The 20,191-nt window shown below is 42.4% G+C and overlaps 1 protein-coding gene across 1 annotated transcript; it reads left to right on the top strand.

Annotated features, from left to right (window-relative positions):
• Window positions 1–2,813: 2,813 nt before the first annotated feature.
• LOC130298015 (gastrula zinc finger protein XlCGF71.1-like) lies at window positions 2,814–3,813 on the top strand (the record flags this gene model as incomplete). Its single annotated transcript, XM_056550898.1, has 1 exon — window positions 2,814–3,813. A coding segment is annotated over one exon (814 nt), but the record flags the coding sequence as incomplete, so codon positions are not given.
• Window positions 3,814–20,191: the final 16,378 nt, after the last annotated feature.

Genomic DNA, 20,191 nt, shown 5'->3' with positions numbered 1-20,191 from the left:
CATGCTTGGACAGTTAATGGCTGTCCGGAAATGCTGGGAGTTTTTGTTTTGCAACAGCTGGAGGCTCCGTTTTGGAAACAGTGCCGTACAATACGTTTTCATTTTTATTGGGGGGGAAGGGGGGGCAGTGTATGTGAGTATATGTAGTGTTTTACTCTTTATTTTGTGTTAGTGTAGTGAAGTGTTTTACTCTTTATTTTGTGTTAGTGTAGTGAAGTGTTTTACTCTTTATTTTGTGTTAGTGTAGTGAAGTGTTTTACTCTTTATTTTGTGTTAGTGTAGTGAAGTGTTTTACTCTTTATTTTGTGTTAGTGTAGTGAAGTGTTTTACTCTTTATTTTGTGTTAGTGTAGTGAAGTGTTTTACTCTTTATTTTTTGTTAGTGTAGTGAAGTGTTTTACTCTTTATTTTGTGTTAGTGTAGTGAAGTGTTTTACTCTTTATTTTGTGTTAGTGTAGTGAAGTGTTTTACTCTTTATTTTGTGTTAGTGTAGTGAAGTGTTTTACTCTTTATTTTGTGTTAGTGTAGTGAAGTGTTTTACTCTTTATTTTGTGTTAGTGTAGTGAAGTGTTTTACTCTTTATTTTGTGTTAGTGTAGTGAAGTGTTTTACTCTTTATTTTCTGTTAGTGTAGTGAAGTGTTTTACTCTTTATTTTCTGTTAGTGTAGTGTAGTGTTTTTAGGTTACATTCACACTGGCGGCGGATTACACCGAGTCTCCTGCTAGGAGTTTGAGCTGCGGCGGAAAATTTGCCGCAGCTCAAACTTGAAGCGGGGAACTCGCTGTAATCCGCCGCCAGTGTGAATGTAAATTGTACATTCACATGGGAGGGGGGGCAAAACTACAACTCCCAGCATGCACTGACAGAACGTGCATGCTGAGAGTTGTAGCTTTGCAACAGCTGGAGGCACAATGGTTGGAAAATACTGTGTTAGGAAATAGAACCTATTACCTAACTCGGTATTTCCCAACCAGTGTGCCTCCAGCTGTTGCAGAACTACAACTCTCAGCATGTACTGATTGCCAAAGGGAATGCCTGGAGATGTAGTTATACAACAGCTGGAGGCACGCAAGTACAACTCTCAGCATGCCGAGACAGCCTTTTGCTGTTCCTGAATGCTGGAATTTGTAGTTTTGCAAGATGGGGTTCAGGCTAGAGATCACTGACAGTGGTCTCTAAACTGTAGCCCTCCAGATGTTGCAAAACTACAAATCTCAGCATGCTAAGACAGCAAACTGCTGTCTGGGCATGCTGGGAGTTGCAGTTTTGTAACATCTGGAGGGCTACAGTTTAGAGACCACTGTCAGTAATCTCTAGCCTGAACCCCATCTTGCAAAACTACAAATCCCAGCATGCCAACCCAGCAAACAGCTGTCAAGGCATGGTGAGAGTTGTAGTTTTGCAACATATGGAGGGCCACAGTTTAGAGACCACTCTCCAAACTGTCACCCTGCAGATGTTGCTAGGCAACAGACTCCCGGACACACCGCCGCCATACTCACTTCCACCGCCGCCATGATCACAGTCGCCGCCGTCATCTGGAGCTCCGCCGCCAGGTAAGTGACCGCCGCCGCCGCTACTACACGGTTCCCCCCGCTGTGCCCGGACACCGATGGGTGGGCATAGCGGGGGGAACCGAACTTTTATCCTCCCCCCTGCCCCCAGTCTGCTATTGGTCGGTCGCTCCGGCCGATCAATAGCAGGGATAGGAGGGGTGACAACCCTGCCACCTCACTCCTATCCCTTCAGGGGGATCGAGAGTGTTTTGGACACCCCCGATCCCCCTTATTTTATCGCGGCACCGCCGTTGGTGGGCAGGGGGAGAGCGCTCCCCCTGCAAACACCATAGATGCCGTGATCAGAACTGATCACGGCATCTATGGGGTTAATGCTGCCGGGATCGGCGCGATCGCGGCCCAGGCAACTGCGGTGGGACTCCGGCTGTGATTGACAGCTGAGTCCCACCGGCGATCTCCTGCGCTGCCCACGGCAGAGCAGGAGATTGCTTGGACGTATGCATACGTCCAATAGCGGGAAGGGGTTAAGGGGTTAAAAGAAGTAAAACAAAATCAAACCTATATAAGTTGGGTGTCCTTATACCGTAGGGACCTACAGAATAAAGTTAAGGTGTCATTGTTACCGATAAGTGCGTTGCGTAGAAACGGAAGCCCCCAAATGTTGCATAATAATGGTTGGGGTTTTTTTCAATTTTTGCCTCACAAAATTTTTTTTATGGTGAAATTATTGATATCATTACAAAGTAAAATTGGTAGCGCAAAAAAAAAAACAACCTCATATGGGTCTGTAGGTAGAAAACTGAAAGCGTTCTGATTTTTTAGAAGGTGAGGTGGATGAAATGAAAGTGAAAAAACCCTTAAAAAGTCCTTAAGGGGTTAAAGTATTTTTTAAAATTAAAACATAAGGAAAACTCTACAAGTTGGATGATGATACTGACCTGATGGATAAGTATAACGTCAGTTGTGACATCACGTTATATGGTAGGTGATGAAAAAATCCCAAATTAAAAAAATTGCATTTTATTTCAATTGAATTTTATCCCACAATTTGTTTTCTATTTCACAGTAAAATTGGTCCCAAAAAAAACAAACTCTCATGTGACTCTAGATGGAAAAATGTAAATAAGGTTAATACTCAAACATATAATCTGTGTTATTCTCTGCAGATTCTTGTAGCAGGAGATCAGAGGAGAATCTTATATCTTCAGATTATAAAGCAGATGATGATATCACACAAGATACATATGAAGAACATTCCATTATCCCAGATACACCCTCAGCCCTTCACAGCCAAGATCTGTCATCTCATCCTTATATACAGGTCCTGTCTTCTCAGTCATCACAGGATGTTCAGCAAAATAAAGGTCACAGAAGGAATGATGGACATCAAAGAGATCATACAGGAAAGAAACCATATTCATGCTCAGAATGTGGGAAATGTTTTACTTTTAAATCAGGTCTTGTTGTACATCAGAGAACTCACAAAGGAGAGAAGCCGTTTTCAGGTTCAGGAAGTGGTAAATGTTTTACTCAGCAATCAAATCTTTTTACACATCAAATAACTCGCACAAGAGAGAAGCCATTTTCAAGTTCACAATGTGGGAAATGTTTTACTTGCAAAGGAGATGTTACTCGACATCAAAGAACTCACACAGGGGAGAAACCATTTTCATGTTCACAAGGTGGGAACTGCTTTACTAGGAAATCAAATCTTGTTCAACATCAAAGAACTCACACAGGGGAGAAGCCATTTTCATGCTCAGAATTTGGGAAATGTTTTACTGGCAAATCAAAACTTCTTAAACATCAGAAAGCTCACACAGGAGAGAATGCATTTTCATGCTCAGAATGTGGGAAATGTTTTACTGACAAATCAAGTCTTGTTAAACATCAAAGAACTCACACAGGAGAGAAACCATTTTCATGTTCAGAATGTGGGAAATGTTATACTGGCAAATCAAGTCTTCTTAAACATCAGAAAACTCACATAGGAGAGAAGCTATTTTCAAATCACATCTTGTTAAACATAAAAGAACTCACACAGGAGAGAAGCCAATTTAGAGCAATAAATGATGCAGATAACACATCTATATATTCACCATGTACATAGGATATCTGACATTTATACATATATCATATACTGCATCTCCAAACTTGTTCCCAATTGTTAATAAAAGTTTTCTATTAGAACGTAGTCACCGATCCAGCGATGTCATCACTATAGTTTACATGGTAGGAGAAGAGTGTGGTATATGGTTGTGATATTACATAGTTACATAGTTAGTACGGTCGAAAAAAGACAAACGTCCATCAAGTTCAACCAGGTAATTGTGGGGTAGGGGTGTGGTGGGATATTGGGGGAAGGGATGTAGTTTTATAATTCTGCATAAGCATTAATGTTATTTTGTTCCAGGAATGTATCTAACCCTGTATTAAATTTATTAATCGTTCCTGCTGTGACCAGTTCCTGAGGTAGACCGTTCCATAAATTCACAGTCCTCACGGTAAAGAAGGCGTGTCGCCCCTTTAGACTAAACCTTTTCTTCTCCAGACGGAGGGAGTGCCCCCTCGTCCTTTGGGGGGGGGGGGGGGGGGGGTTTAACCTGGAACAGTTTTTCTCCATATTTTTTGTATGGGCCATTAATATACTTATATACGTTTATCATATCCCCCCTTAAACGTCTCTTCTCAAGACTAAACAATTGTAACTCCTTTAATCGCTCCTCATAGCTAAGATGTTCCATGCCCCATATTAGTTTAGTCGCGCGTCTCTGCACCCTTTCCAGCTCCGCAGTGTCCCTTTTATGGACAGGTGCCCAAAACTGAACAGCATATTCCAGGTGAGGCCGTACCAATGCTTTATAAAGGGGGAGTATTATGTCCCTGTCCCTGGAGTCCAGGCCTCTTTTGATACATGACAATATCCTGCCGGCTTTGGAAGCAGCAGCCTGACATTGTGCTATTCTGTAGTCTGTGATCTACAAGTCACCCGGATCCTTCTCTACCAGTGACTCTGCCAGTTTAATCCCCCCTAAGACATACGATGCTGCAGGTTATTAGTATACACAGCCCCCCTCTATATACACAGCCCCCCTCTATATACACAGCCCCCCTCTATATACACAGCCCCCCTCTATATACACAGCCCTCCTCTATATATACACAGCCCCCCTCTATATACACAGCCCTCCTCTATATATACACAGCCCCCCCCCTCTATATACACAGCCCCCCTCTATATACACAGCCCCCCTCTATATACACAGCCCCCCCTCTATATACACAGCCCCCCCTCTATATACACAGCCCCCCTCTATATACACAGCCCCCCTCTATATACACAGCCCCCCTAAGACATACGATGCATGCAGGTTATTAGTACCCAGATGCATAACTTTACATTTATCCACATTGAACCTCATTTGCCAAGTGGATGCCCAGACACTTAGTCTATCCAAGTCATCTTGTAACTTATGCACATCCTCTATATACACAGCCCCCCCTCTATATACACAGCCCCCCTCTATATACACAGCCCCCCCTCTATATACACATCCTCTATAGACTGTACTGTGCTACAAAGCTTGGTGTCATCTGCAAAGATAGAAATAGAGCTGTTATTACCATCCTCTATATATACACAGCCCCCCCTCTATATACACAGCCCCCCCCCCCACTATATACACATCCTCTATAGACTGTACCGTGCTACAAAGCTTGGTGTCATCTGCAAAGATAGAAACAGAGCTGTTATTACCATCCTCTATATACACAGCCCCCCTCTATATACACAGTCCCCCCACTATATACACAGCCCCCCTCTATATATACACAGCCCCCCCTCTATATACACAGCCCCCCCACTATATACACATCCTCTATAGACTGTACCGTGCTACAAAGCTTGGTGTCATCTGCAAAGATAGAAACAGAGCTGTTATTACCATCCTCTATATATACACAGCCCCCCCTCTATATACACAGCCCCCCCCCCACTATATACACATCCTCTATAGACTGTACCGTGCTACAAAGCTCGGTGTCATCTGCCAAGATAGAAACAGAGCTGTTAATACCATCCTCTATATATACACAGCCCCCCCTCTATATACACAGCCCCCCCACTATATACACAGCCCCCCCTCTATATACACAGCCCCCCTCTATATACACATCCTCTATATACACTGCCCCCCTCTATATACACAGCCCCCCCCCCACTATATACACATCCTCTATAGACTGTACCGTGCTACAAAGCTCGGTGTCATCTGCAAAGATAGAAACAGAGCTGTTATTACCATCCTCTATATATACACAGCCCCCTCTATATACACAGCCCCCCTCTATATACACAGCCCCCCCTCTATATACACAGCCCCCCCTCTATATACACAGCCATTCCTCTATATACACAGCCCCCCCTCTATATACACAGCCCCCCCACTATATACACAGCCCTCCTCTATATACACAGCCCCCCCTCTATATACACAGCCCCCCCACTATATACACAGCCCCCCCTCTATATACAGTGCTGTTAATACCATCCTCTATATCATTGATAAATAAATTATACAACAGTGGGCCCAGTACTGAACCTTGGGGTACACCACTAATTACCGGGGACCAATCAGAGTACGAATCATTGACCACCACTCTCTGGGTACGATCCATGAGCCAGTGTTCAATCCAGTTACAAACTAAAATTTCCAAACCCAAAGACCTTAACTTACCTGTCAGACGTCTGTGAGGGACAGTATCAAACGCTTTAGCAAAATCCAGAAACACTATATCCACAGCCATTCCTCTGTATACAGAGCCCCCCTCTATATACACAGCCCCCCTCTATATACACAGCCCCCCTCTATATACACAGCCCCCCCTCTATATACACAGGCATTCCTCTATATACACAGCCCCCCCTCTATATACACAGCCCCCCTCTATATACACAGCCCCCCTCTATATACACAGCCCCCCCTCTATATACACAGCCCCCCCTCTATATACACAGGCATTCCTCTATATACACAGCCCCCCCCTCTATATACACAGCCCCCCCTCTATATACACAGCCCCCCTCTATATCCACAGCCATTCCTCTATATACAGAGCCCCCCCTCTATATACACATCCCCCCTCTATATCCACAGCCTTTCCTTTATATACACAGCCCCCCTCTATATACACAGCCCCCCCTCTATATACACAGCCATTCCTCTATATACCTGTAGAAAGAAAAAAGGAGAGACCAGAGGGAGGCGCCTCGTGTGATACCGTATGGGAGTGGAATCTTACAGCAGTTTGTGGTCAAAATGAATGACCCCTAGGTAGTGGCTGCTCACCTGAGAGCAAGTCAGAACTTGCATATCAACCCACAGTGGGGTTACAAAAATTCACGGAGTACTGGAACCGCTGCTAAGCCGGAGGTCACAGGAAAAGGAGGAAGACCAATCCTGATAGAGCTTGTGATGTGGAAGATGAGAAAAAGACCTCTAAAGGCGCTGCAGACTCCAATGGAATTAAACCGAAGCCAGAGATGTAGCAATGGTACAAAACACTGGGAGGTTTATTGCAATAGATAAAACAATAAAGTGGATTACGCGTTTCGGGGGAGCCACCCCCTTCTTCAGATCAGAATACATGCAGTGAGATATGCAGAGTTTAAATATGTACAAAATGGGCGCCAACCACTTAAGTGGGAGGAGCCAAACATGTTTATGTCACATGATGCAAAAAACAAAATATAATAAATGAATCTAAGAAAAACATCCAGTACACATTTAACAATTAAATATTGGCTCAAGCCCTCTTTACCACCTAAATCCACTATTCAGGAACCTATTATTTCTACACAAAGTAACATACAGAGTTCACATACACACTCGGCTAGATACCAGAAGAGGGCTCCACTCCAGAGACGTGTCCCACAGAAACGTACCTCCTATAAAGACTCCAACATTGTGAATAACAATCCCAATGGCAATAGACACTACCAACCACCCAGGACTTTTATTGCCTCCAAATCACACAATAAAACACAACAGTCCTCTGTCCTCACTACTGACAATATACCCACTGTTAGAATGCAACCACTTTGCACTATCACGACAGCTAACCTATCTACCTCCACCCTACCAGGTACACATTTACCATCCGTGTCTTCATCTAATGCTGTTCGACCGCCCAACATATTACCATCCACTCGGTCTCCCACTTTATTGAACAATGGCGCATTACCCTCAACTGGTACATTGTCCACACATTCATCTTGTTCTCCACCTCCTGGTCCCTCCACATCCTTTGGTTTAGTACATCTTACATCCATTACTCATACACACTCTGGTTTAATACATTCCACAGATGTCCCTTCTTCTGGTGTATCTTCACCCCATCAACACGTTTCTGGTCTAGCTCCTAACATCAAATCCATCTCCCACTCTACATATCCCAATTCCGTTTCACCATCTTTTTCTCAAGATATTGCCACACAAGACCTACTGGACCTTATGGGTCACATTAACAACTCACAATCCAACCTGCCTTCGGGCAGATACTGTAATGATTCCGATACCACTTTAGATGATTCCCTCAGCATCAACGCTAACATAGATACCCCTTCTAGACGAGTTTCCACACAGCTATTTTATACTCCCACTGGTACTACTCACAGTCCAGTTTACAATACTACACACAACTCAGTATCATCAGACGGTTCCCCCAGTAATAACACCACGGTTTTTTTAGGTCTACCATCTCTCATCAAGACCCCACCACTGGTGGTGAACCCGGTGGATTTCCCCCCCCTGGAGCACGTCCACATTGCACTCCCTTTGGGTACAAAAAGGAAAAACCGAGAAAGAGGGGATGCAGAGGAGGACGTGCAGTCAGGGAGAGAAAAGAAACTAAAAGAACATATACTAAGAAAAACATGAACTTAGTCAAAATATTTAACCTCTCCACATATGTGTTGGATGAGGTACAACAAAGGGTCCTTGAAAAAGGGCTCTCTTTTTGCCCCACTTCCAAATCAAACAACTTTGACCTGTTCATGGATCTAAATAATTTCATACGTAAAATCACCATTAAGAGATTTTTCTCTCTTAAAGAGCATGATGGCTCTTTATCCGCTATCACTGCCAGTCAGGACTCTGACATGACACCTCCACCTATACATACAGAGCTTCATCCTAAATCTTCTTTTTATCCCGTTCATGCTAAAGGCCACTTTATAGACACTTTCTCTAATCTAGTCCAAACAGACTTTGATAGACTGACCAAGGACACCACAAAGAAATACTCTTCCAATCTTACACATGTCAAAAGTATAGCGATAAAATCGCTTTCTGATAACAAATCTATCATTATCCGCCCTGCCGATAAGGGGGGCGGGATAGTCATACTCAACAGGGATGACTATATCACAGAGGCTCACAGACTCCTGTCAGATAGCATGTACTATCGCCCCATCTCACACAATCCTACGAAGCAATTTTGTAAGGAATTGTTACTATTGGTTGAGTCTGGTGTCTCCCAAGGCATTCTATCCAAGTCTGAGAGGGACTTCATACTTATTGAGGAACCTGCCCTGCCATTATTCTACTATCTACCTAAAATCCACAAAAACACCACTAACCCCCCTGGCAGACCCATAATTTCAGGAATCAATTCCCTGTCCTCTAACCTTGCTCACTATATTGACCTACTTTTACAGAACCATGTCACTAATCTCAAATCGCATCTTAAAGACACCACAGAGTTCATCAAATCCATTTTGGAAGTTCCATGGTCTACAGATTATCTTTTTGTTACAATGGATATTGCATCTTTATACACAGTGATTGAACATCAAGCAGGTATCAAAGCCGTTGCACATTTCATCTCCAATGACCCCAATATGCCCGCGGCCCAGGTAGATTTTATTCTACAAGGGCTCAATTTCATTTTTAACACATAATTATTTTGAATTTCTGGGCCAGCTGTACATGCAACATACAGGCACTGCCATGGGGTCAAAGGTAGCCCCTAGCTTCGCAAATTTATTTGTGGGGCTATTTGAGGAACTTTTTGTTTACACACACCCTTTGTTTATTAACTGTATATACTATCGGAGATATATCGACAATATATTCATAATCTGGAAGGGCGATAGGTCTGCACTGGATGAGTATCTTTCGTATCTTAATACCAATGATTGGTCTCTACGGTTTACACAGTCAGTTTACACCAATCATGCTGAGTTTCTAGATGTTTTGGTTTCCCATGATGACACGTCAATTTTTACAAAAACATACTTCAAGCCAGTTGACAGCAATAGTTACCTCAATTTTGATAGTAGCCATTTAAAAAAATGGCTGGTTAATGTACCTTTTGGGCAATTTAAAAGAATAAGGAGAAATTGCACAAGGGAGGAGGATTTTATCTCTCAGAGTAACATCTTAAAAGCCAGGTTCAAAGCGAAAGGCTATCCTACCTCCCTTGTGCAATCTTCTTTCAGTAGAGCTCTCTCTCTCGACCAAGCTAAATGTCTACTTCCCAAGGCGGATGTTGCATCTACTAGCATCACTAATCGTTCTACAAATTTCATAACTACTTACAGTAGAGAACACCAAGACATCAGAAAGATTCTAACCAAGCATTGGTCCATCTTAACCGCAGACCCCCATCTCAACAGCCTTCTTCCATCTAAACCTCCCATCACATTTCGTAGAGCTCGTACCTTGCGTAATCTGATAGCTCCCAGTAAGCTGAAATCTCAGATTACATGTTCCTCCACCTTTCTTGACACTACAGGGAGCTATCGCTGCGGTATGGCACGGTGTAAATGCTGTTCCAATATTGCACATAAATGCAAAACCTTTACCTCCACTACTACGGGGGACACTTTCCCTATAAAATCACTGTTAAACTGTGGATCTCAATACATTGTATATGTATTGCAGTGCCCTTGTGGCTTGCAATACGTGGGAAGGACGATCAGATGTTTTAGGGAACGCCTCAACAAACATCGGAGCAATACAGCTCATGGTTTTCTCCTACACAGTGTTTCTCGACATCTGACTGAGAAACACAGTGGGGATTTCAATTGTATTCTGGCTACCCCCATTGAACAGATTACAAAGAGTGTGAACCAGAGATTCAATACGTTAAGGAGGAGGGAAAATTTCTGGATTCACACCCTGGGCACCCTAACACCCAGGGGTCTGAACGAAATGATAGAATGTAATCTGTGATACGCTAAATTAAGAATATTTATTATTACTATTTTTTAAATATTTTAAATATCTTATAAATATTTTTCATACATCTTCTTATCCCAGATCGGACACGTTCAGTTTTATATATCACCTTGTGTTTTTAGCTTATAATAATCCGCACTAAGGGATATTATATATCTATATATTTTTTATATTTTTATATATATTTTTCTATTATGGTTTTAGAACGCTAGGACATATATCATCCATACGTAGGGATATATGTTTGTCTCTATTTGGCTTCCACTTTTCTTACCTTGTTTAATATATTTCTTTTTAATTGGGCTTTTTTGCTTATTCTAACCCTATGAGTACCACAGTCTAGTATTCCATGTGGGCGCTACACCAGAAAAATTGGTGTGAGCACTACATGATTCATTCATTCACACACGTATGTCTATATACTACATTTGCGCTTATTTTGAATTTTTCAATTTCCCCATTGATATGGCATATATGTCTAGTAGCCTATTTTCCTCCATTCACTACATATTGATTTTATGCATCTTTGCACTTCCATTATTTTCACTACATTATCTTACCTTCTTCCAAATTACCTCTGACAGCTCAACATCGGTCAATTCCGTTGTCTCTGAACACCTACTTGTTCATTCCGGTCACGTGACGATCGTCTCATAGTAACGCGTCTGTGGCCCTTGTATTCGTTGGCTGTTTTTGGTCCTATGACGTCCGGCCCGATGCCCGTGACCACAGTATTTGTTTATCAACAATACTGGTGCGTGTAAGTGGGTGGCGACTGTGACAGCATCCGGACCACGGCATAGTCCGGATGTTTACATCTGGTATCAGCATCGGCTCATCCAGCATGCGCCGGATGTTTACCTCTGACGGTCCGGACACTGCCAACGGAGATCTATGTTCTGTATGCTTGTTTTACATTTTTTACTGTATTATTAAGATGGCTTTTGTAATTTTATGTTTACAACGGTCTGATACAATTGTTAAATGTGTACTGGATGTTTTTCTTAGATTCATTTATTATATTTTGTTTTTTGCATCATGTGACATAAACATGTTTGGCTCCTCCCACTTAAGTGGTTGGCGCCCATTTTGTACATATTTAAACTCTGCATATCTCACTGCATGTATTCTGATCTGAAGAAGGGGGTGGCTCCCCCGAAACGCGTAATCCACTTTATTGTTTTATCTATTGCAATAAACCTCCCAGTGTTTTGTACCATTGCTACATCTCTGGCTTCGGTTTAATTCCATTGGAGTCTGCAGCGCCTTTAGAGGTCTTTTTCTCATCTTCCACATCACAAATTCCTCTATATACAGAGCCCCCCCTCTATATACACATCCCCCTCTATATCCACAGCCATTCCTCTATATCCACAGCCCCCCTCTATATACACAGCGCCCCTCTATATACACAGCGCCCCTCTATATACACAGCCCCCCTCTATATACACAGCCATTCCTCTGTCAAGGCTTCTACTCACATCTTCATAAAAGCAAATTAGATTGGTTTGACAACTTCTATCCTTAGTAAACCCATGCTGGCTATCACTTATAATACAATTATCCCCTATGTATTCCTGTATGTAATCCCTTATAAGTCCTTCAAACAATTTACCCACAATGCACGTTAGACTTACTGGTCTATAATTGCCTGGTGAAGACCTAGAGCCCTTTTTGAAGATTGGCACCACATTCGCCTTGCGCCAGTCCCTTGGCACAATACCAGACACCAGAGAATCTCTGAATATCATGAACAGGGGTACAGATATTACTGAACTTTTATTAGTAGTAAATAAAATATTGAAAACAAATTAGAAATAAATGTAAAAAAGCCCCTCCCCTAATAAAAGTTTGATTACACCCCCCCCCCTTCCTTTTCCCATTTCAGGAATAAAATAATGTAAACAAAAATAAACATATTTGGTGTAAATATCTGAACTATTATAATATAATGTTGTTAATTAAACCGCACAGTGAATGGTGCAAATGTATAAGATAGAAGAAAAAAAGTATAAAAAGCGATACAGATCACGGTGCAAATAAAGACGATCCCTCATACAGGAAAATAAAGTGTTATTGGGGGGGGGGCAGAAATATTACAAAAAGTTATAATACAATATAATATACAATTTAAAAATAAAAATAATATAATACAATAATACAAAACCTATATATATTGCACTGCATAAGAATGGAAGCCACAAATGATGTATTTTTTTTGTTTTTGTGGTAAAATGATCTATCTACTTACCACCACTACCTACCTACACCGTCTACCTACCAACTCTATCTACCTACCGCCATTATCTGCCTTCATACTGGCATTATCTACACTATTTAGGGCACTGAGGGTAGGAAAGAATTGGGAAATGTGCTGGAAACGTGCGGCGCCTAACGTGTTTCTCCGGCAGATTCTGTGGGGACGAAAAGGAGAGAGAACGAATTCAGGAAGACGTCCCCTGTGATTCACTACATGTAACTGCACTGTAATCACTTATATGCAGAGGCGGCTCTCTAATTAGGCGATTTAGGCGGCCGCCTAAGGCCTCGCGGCCGCCAAAATGGTGTACTTAGTGACCTGTAGGGCCCCCTGCCACTATACTATACTATGACAGCAGGTCGGACCCTCAGGCACAGTCCGCGGTCCCCGCTGCCAGTACCAGGCCCGGCGCTAGTCTCAACCCCCATTCCCTCGCGCTAGCTTCTACCACCCGCTGCCGAGACATACACCCCTCCGCCCCCTCTCAGCGTACAAAGCGCACGCAGCGCAGGCACTACAGGCACGCTCCCTTGTAGTGAGCGCAGCACTGCCTCTGCCGGGGCCCTCCTCACTGATCTTCATGGTGGCCGCAGCTGGATGAGGAGGGGTTAATTTAGTTTGGGGTCTGGAGGAGCGGCGGGGGCTTATTGTTTGTTTGTATGTATGATGTGTGTATGTTTGATAGATGTGTGTAAGCTAGATGTGTGCGTGTATGTGTGTGTATGTGTGATGTGTGTGTGTATGTTATGTATGTATGCTAGATGGATGTATCTATGATGGGTGGATGTATGATGTTTGTGTGTGTGTATGTTTGTGTGCATGATAGATGTATGCATGAATGATAGGTATGTGTATGTATGATAGATGTCTATATGTATGACAGATGGGTGTATGATGTGTAATTTTATCATACATACACCAGTCTCATACACATCATATGTAAATACATATACTGTTCATCAATGTGGGGGGCCAGGAGGTGATTGGGTATGGGTCAGACTTTGGGGTCTCAAGAGTTTGGCAGGGGAGCCTAGAGCGGAATTTGGGGGGTCTGGGGAGGGGGCAGAGAAGCCTGGAGAGGACTTAGTGGTCTAGGGAGGGGGAAAGAGGAGCATGTAGGAGGACTTATGGGTCCGGGGGGGGGGGGGGGGGTTGGAACAGAGGAGCCAGGAGGAGGACATAGGGGTCTGGAGGAGGACAGGTGTGATTCAGCTAAACTTAGAAGAAACAGTGTGTAACAGTATTGGTATTATTATTATGAAGGGATTATTATATTTGGAAGGTTGTGTGTGGCATATGTGAGTTATATTCAGAGGGTACATGTTTTTTTTTGAGGGTTTATATTCAGGGGTACAGTGGGTGGCAGTATTATGTTCATGGGCACAGTGTGGCAGTATTATACTGTATTCAGAGAGTACAGTGTGTGGCAGGATTGTATTCTGCAGGTACAGTAGGTGGCAGTATTATATTCAGGGGGTATAGTAGGAGGCAGTATTATATTCAGTGGGTACAGTGTGTCAGGATTATATTCAGAGAGTACAGTGTGTGGCAGGATTGTATTCAAAGGGTACAGTATGTGGCAGTATTATATTCAGAGAGCACAGTGTGTGGCAGTATTATATTCTGGGAGTACAGTAGGTGGCAGTATTATATTCAGGGGGTACAGTGGATGGTAGTTTTATATTCAGGGGATACAGTGGGTGGCAGTATTATATTCAGGGGGTACAGTGGGTGGCAGTATTATATTCAGGGGGTACAGTATTTAGCAGAATAATAATGATTATTGTCTTCATACAGAGGATGAGGATCTACTGACAAAGTGAGGAGTTAATGATGTCCGGGCGTCAGACTCTGCAGAGAAGATGGAGCTGGAAGATGTCCTGACGTTTGAACCAGTTGGAGAAGAAAAGAAAAGACAACAGAGAAGACGTCACTCAGGTCACTGATATCATTGTGTTTTCTCCTGACTGTCCCATCAGAGCTGTAGTCACTTGTTAGTTCTGCAGTGATGATAGGTGACGATGTAGCCTAATCTGTGGCTCTCCAGCTGTTGCAAAGCTACAACTCCCATAATGCCTGAGGCTCTCCAGACATGAGGGGAGTTATAGTTTTACAACAGCTGGAGAGCAACTGGAACCAAGGTGATTGGTGGGGGTCCCAACAGTTGGACCCCCTCTAGAAAAATGGGCTGTTTATTCTTAAATGCCTGGGCCTATGTTTTGTCTGTCTGGCCCTGCCTGTTAGTCACTTATATTGTTGTGTATTCCCCTGACTGTGTCCCATCAGTGCTGTAGTCACTGATATCTTTGTGTGGCCGAGAAAGGGGAAGGAGAGCAATAAAAAGTTGACTCCTTGGCTGACATCAGAATTGAAGTTTTAAGCCAATCCAATGCTTTCCTATGGGAAAGTACTGTGATTGACTGAGATCATCAAATTAGATTGTCAGCTAATTTGACGCATCCAGCGCTTGCGGACTTGTGCAACTCTAGAATTAAGGTACCTTTTTTCTAAATTTAAAGGGGATGTGGGGTGCTCAATAGTTTACCACTATAGGGTCAGGAATACACATTTGTGTTCTTTGAGTACCCTGTTGACAACTTTATTTCAGTTTTAGGAGACACCAACAAGAATAACTGAGTAGTCAGACACATTTTTTTTAAATCTATACCCAATGTTGGTGTATAGATATTTTGTAGAATAATTGAATTAGAAAAATAAGATTTCAAGAGCTGTGAATAGCGAGGTAATGATATATATTAAAATTTGCCTTAAAATATGCAATTTATACAGTTAATTTTAATATTGCCTGCTTACTTTTTTTTCTTCTTTTTATGGCGCTGGGGGGGCCTCAGATTTATTTTCAACTAAGGCCTCAAAAAGTCTAGAGCTGCCTCTGCCCCTCACGGGACGTAACAAGGGGTATAGTGAGCCTGAACACCCCACAGGTGTTTGACGAATTTACGTTAAAGTTGGATGGGAAAATAAAAAACTTTTTTTACCCTGTTTTACCCTGTTACCCTAAATTTTTCATTTTCACAAGGGAAAGTAGGAAAAAAAAGCCCCCCAAAATTTGTAACCCCATTTCTCCTGAGTAAGAACATACCCCATATGTGGATGTAAAGTGCTCTGCGGGCGAACTACAATGCTCAGAAGAGAAGGAGCACCATTGGGCTTTTAGAGAGAAAATTTGTCCAGAATTGAAGGCCATGTGTGTTTACAAAGCGCCCATAGTGCCATAACAATGGACCCCTCCCACATGTGACCCCATTTTGGAAACTACACCCCTCATGTAATGTAAGAAGGGGTACAGTGAGCATTTACACCCCACAGGTGTCTGACAGATTTTTGGAACAGTGGTCCGTGAAAATGAAAAGTGTAATTTTTCATTTGCACAGCCCACATTTCCAAAGATCTGACAAACGCCAGTGGGGTGTAAATACTCACTGCACCCCTTATTAAATTCTGAAAAAAATTCTTATAGAATTGTCATGAAATTTGGGGATTTTTCACCAAGAAAGGATGCAGGTAACGACGACGTTAAAGTAGAATATGTCACGAAAAAACTATCTCGGAATCAGAATAATCGATAAAAGCATCTCAGAGTTATTAATAAAGTGACAGTGGTCAGAATTGCAAAAAAGGGCTCAGTCCTTAAGGGGTTAAGGACCCAGCCCATTTTAACCTTAAAGGGGTACTCCGGTGAAAACCTTTTTTCTTTTAAATCAACTGGTGGCAGAAAGTTAAACATATTTGTAAATTACTTTTATTAAAAAATCTTAATCCTTCCAGTACTTATTAGCTGCTGAATTCTACAGAGGAAATTACTTTATTTTTGGAACACTGATGACATCACGAGCACAGTGCTCTCTGCTGACATCTCTGTCCATTTTAGCAACCATGCATAGCAGATGTATGCTAAGGGCAGCATGGTGGCTCAGTGGTTATCACCGCTGCCTTGCAGTGCTGGGGACTTGGGTTCAAATCTCACTAAGGACAACAATAAATAAAGCGTTATTATTATTATAATAACGTCAGCAGAGAGAACTGTGGTTGTGATGTCATCAGAGAGCATTCCAAAAAGAAAAGAATTTCCTCTGTAGTATTCAGCAGCTAATAAGTACAGGAAGGATTAAGATTTTTTATTAGAAGTAATTTACAAATATTTTTAACTTTCTGCCACCAGTTGATTTAAAGGAAAAAAGGTTTTCACCGGAGTACCCCTTTAAGGACCAGAGCATTTTTTGCACATCTGACCACTGTCACTTTAAGCATTAATATCTCTGGGATGCTTTTACTTTTCATTCTGATTCCGAGAGAGTTTTTTTGTGACATATTCTACTTTATGTTAGTGGTTAAAAATTTTGTCGATACTTGCATCATTTCTTGATGAAAAATTCCAAAATTTGATGAAAAAATGCAAATAACTTAGAAACTCTCTGCTTATAAGGGAAATAGACCAAACACATTATATATTGATTCACATATATGTCTACTTTATGTCTTTATCATAAGTTCTGAAGTGGATTTAAGGGACCTTCATATTAGAAATACCCATTAAATGACCCCATTATAAAAACTGCACCCCTCAAAGTATTCAAAATGACATTCAGAAAGTGTGGTAACCCTTTAGGTGTTTCACAGAGAAAATTCAAAATCTTCATGTTTTTTACACTTTCATGTTGTTGTAGACCCAGTTTTTGAACTTTTTTTTATTTTATTTTAAAAGTTTTATTATTTTACAATAAGAAAAACATACAAGTCCGATACAGTCGGTAAAATACAACCATACCAGACAAACCATAGAACAGTAATACAAAAACAAGATCATATCACGGTCAACACGTAGAAAATGAGGGGTAGTCCCTCAGACATGACCATAAGGATCTCCATCAAATAGGTATTACAACTGTTGGAAGCCAGTCTAAGGCACTTGTGGGGAAAGGAAATAAAGACAAATTCTCATTTGAGATGATGTCTAACCATATGTGAACTTCACAAAAGGTACTAATAACCTCTAAATAGTGGGGTATTGCTCAGGTAGGCTCCCTCATGGGTTGGGGAAAGAAAGAAGGGGGGGGGGGAAGAAAAGAAGAACAAAAGTGAAATAAAAAGAAAAGAACAAGAAAATAGCGTATGAATGACAGTGTCTCAAAAAGGAGAGACGTAGTGGGGGCTCTGCAGCCAAAGCTCCCAACATTTCAAGAATCTCAAATCACCATTACGTGAAAGGGCAGCAGTTCGTTCTAGTTCACAGGTGTGGTTTACACAATGCAGAATTTCGGATAGAGTGGGTACAGAGGAAGTTTTCCATTTACGAGTTATAGACACTTTAGTTTGCATGCGTAAGTGTGCCAGGACGGTGCTAGCATGATATGGGAACGTGTCCAAATCAATCAACAGGAGTGCTGTTTGTGGGGGTATTGTAACCGTAACACCCAACATTCTTGTTATGACTAATTCAACCCCTCTCCACACCGGCTGGATGTGGGGACAGTCCCACAACACATGTAAGAGTGTACCCACTCCTCCACACTCTCTCCAACAACTCTTTGTGCAGGCTGGGTCAATCTTATGTAGTCGATAAGGGGTATAGTAATCGATAAGTGGTTTTAAAAATTGCTTCCTGGTGTGAGGCACTTTTAAATATACGAATATATGTTGAAAAGCTGAGCGCCATTGATCAGGTGAGATAGTACTGTTTAAGTCCGTCTCTCACTTAGCCATGTATGGAAAGTCAGTCACAGAGAGTTTGTCATCTAGCAGGTCATAGAAAAGGGAGATACCCCAACACGTCCGTCCCGTAGAGTTTAAGACACTTAACAGTCTAGCTGGTAGTCGTATATTTTCTAACAGTCCATCCGCTAAAAGGCTCCTGACTTGCAGACTCTTATAAAAGGGGGAGCGTGTCAATGATGCGGCAGAAAGCGGCGCCAACATTCTAGACTTTAGGGGGCATTCTCGACTATACGTTTGTTCTATGTCAACCCATAATTTAGTCTGATTATCAGACCACCAATGTCTCATCTGGTCTAGAATAGCTGCGCGATAGTAACCCTCGAAATCCGGTCTGCCCAAGCCACCCACCTGTCTATGGTGTGTCATCACTCTCCTCGACACCCGAGGACGGCGAGTAGCCCAAATAAAGTCGTCTAAAACCTTGTTCACAGAAGTATAGAAGGACCTGGGAAGCAATATAGGTATAGTACGAAATAAGTACAGCATTTTAGGGAGCAAAAGCATTTTAAACGATGCCAGTCTGCCAAACCAGGAATGCATGTGTTTAATGTATTGTGAAAGGGAGGAAGTAAGGGTGGATAGCAACGGAGGAAAGTTAGCCTGAAAGAGAAACGTGGAAGGGGAGGTGAGTTGGATGCCCAGATACGAGATACTTTGGTGCTGCCAATCCAGGGGGAAAAGTGGTTTCAAGGCCGAAAGCGTCCCTGGGGGAACACAAATCGGTAAAGCCTGAGATTTGGACACATTTAACTTGTAATAGGAGATAGAGCTAAAGAGATCTTTAGTCTGGAACAGGGCCGTCAGGGAGGAAGTCGGGTCCGTCAGCATCAGAATTACATCATCAGCAAATAATGCCAACCTATGTTCCCTGTTGCCTATGTGGACTCCTATTATGTCACCACTGGAGCGTATAGCATGGGCGAGTGGTTCTATAGTCAGGAGGAAGATCAGTGGTGATAGGGGGCAGCCTTGTCGGGTACCGTTCGACGGTCAGATCTAGCGCCATTAGTAAATACACTGGCGACAGGATTAGAATACAATGCTTGAATAGCCGTCAGGATAGGGCCATGAAAGCCAAAGGCACTTAATGCCGCAAATGTATACTGCCAGTTCACCCTGTCAAAGGCTTTCTCAGCATCGAGGGTAAGGAATACTGTCAGGGTGCAAGTAATTTCACAATGTTGGAGAACAGAAATCATTCTTCTAGTGTTGTCAGGAGCTTGCCTGCCCAAGACAAAGCCCACCTGATCCCTACTCACCAAGGTCGGTAGACAGGAGCTTAAGCGCGTTGCCAAAATTTTTGCATAGATTTTAGCATCACTATTCAGTAGGGAGATCAAGTCCGTCGGTTTGCCAGGTTTAGGGATAGTCGTGATCAGGGTGTCTAACATGTCTGGGGGGAGAAAACCAGTCGTCATAGCACCATTGAACACTGT

This window comes from Hyla sarda, assembly GCF_029499605.1.
Source record: "Hyla sarda isolate aHylSar1 chromosome 1 unlocalized genomic scaffold, aHylSar1.hap1 SUPER_1_unloc_16, whole genome shotgun sequence".
Lineage (NCBI taxonomy): Eukaryota > Metazoa > Chordata > Amphibia > Anura > Hylidae > Hyla > Hyla sarda.
Note: the sequence above shows the minus strand (reverse complement) of the source record. Positions and strands in the feature narration are given on the sequence as shown.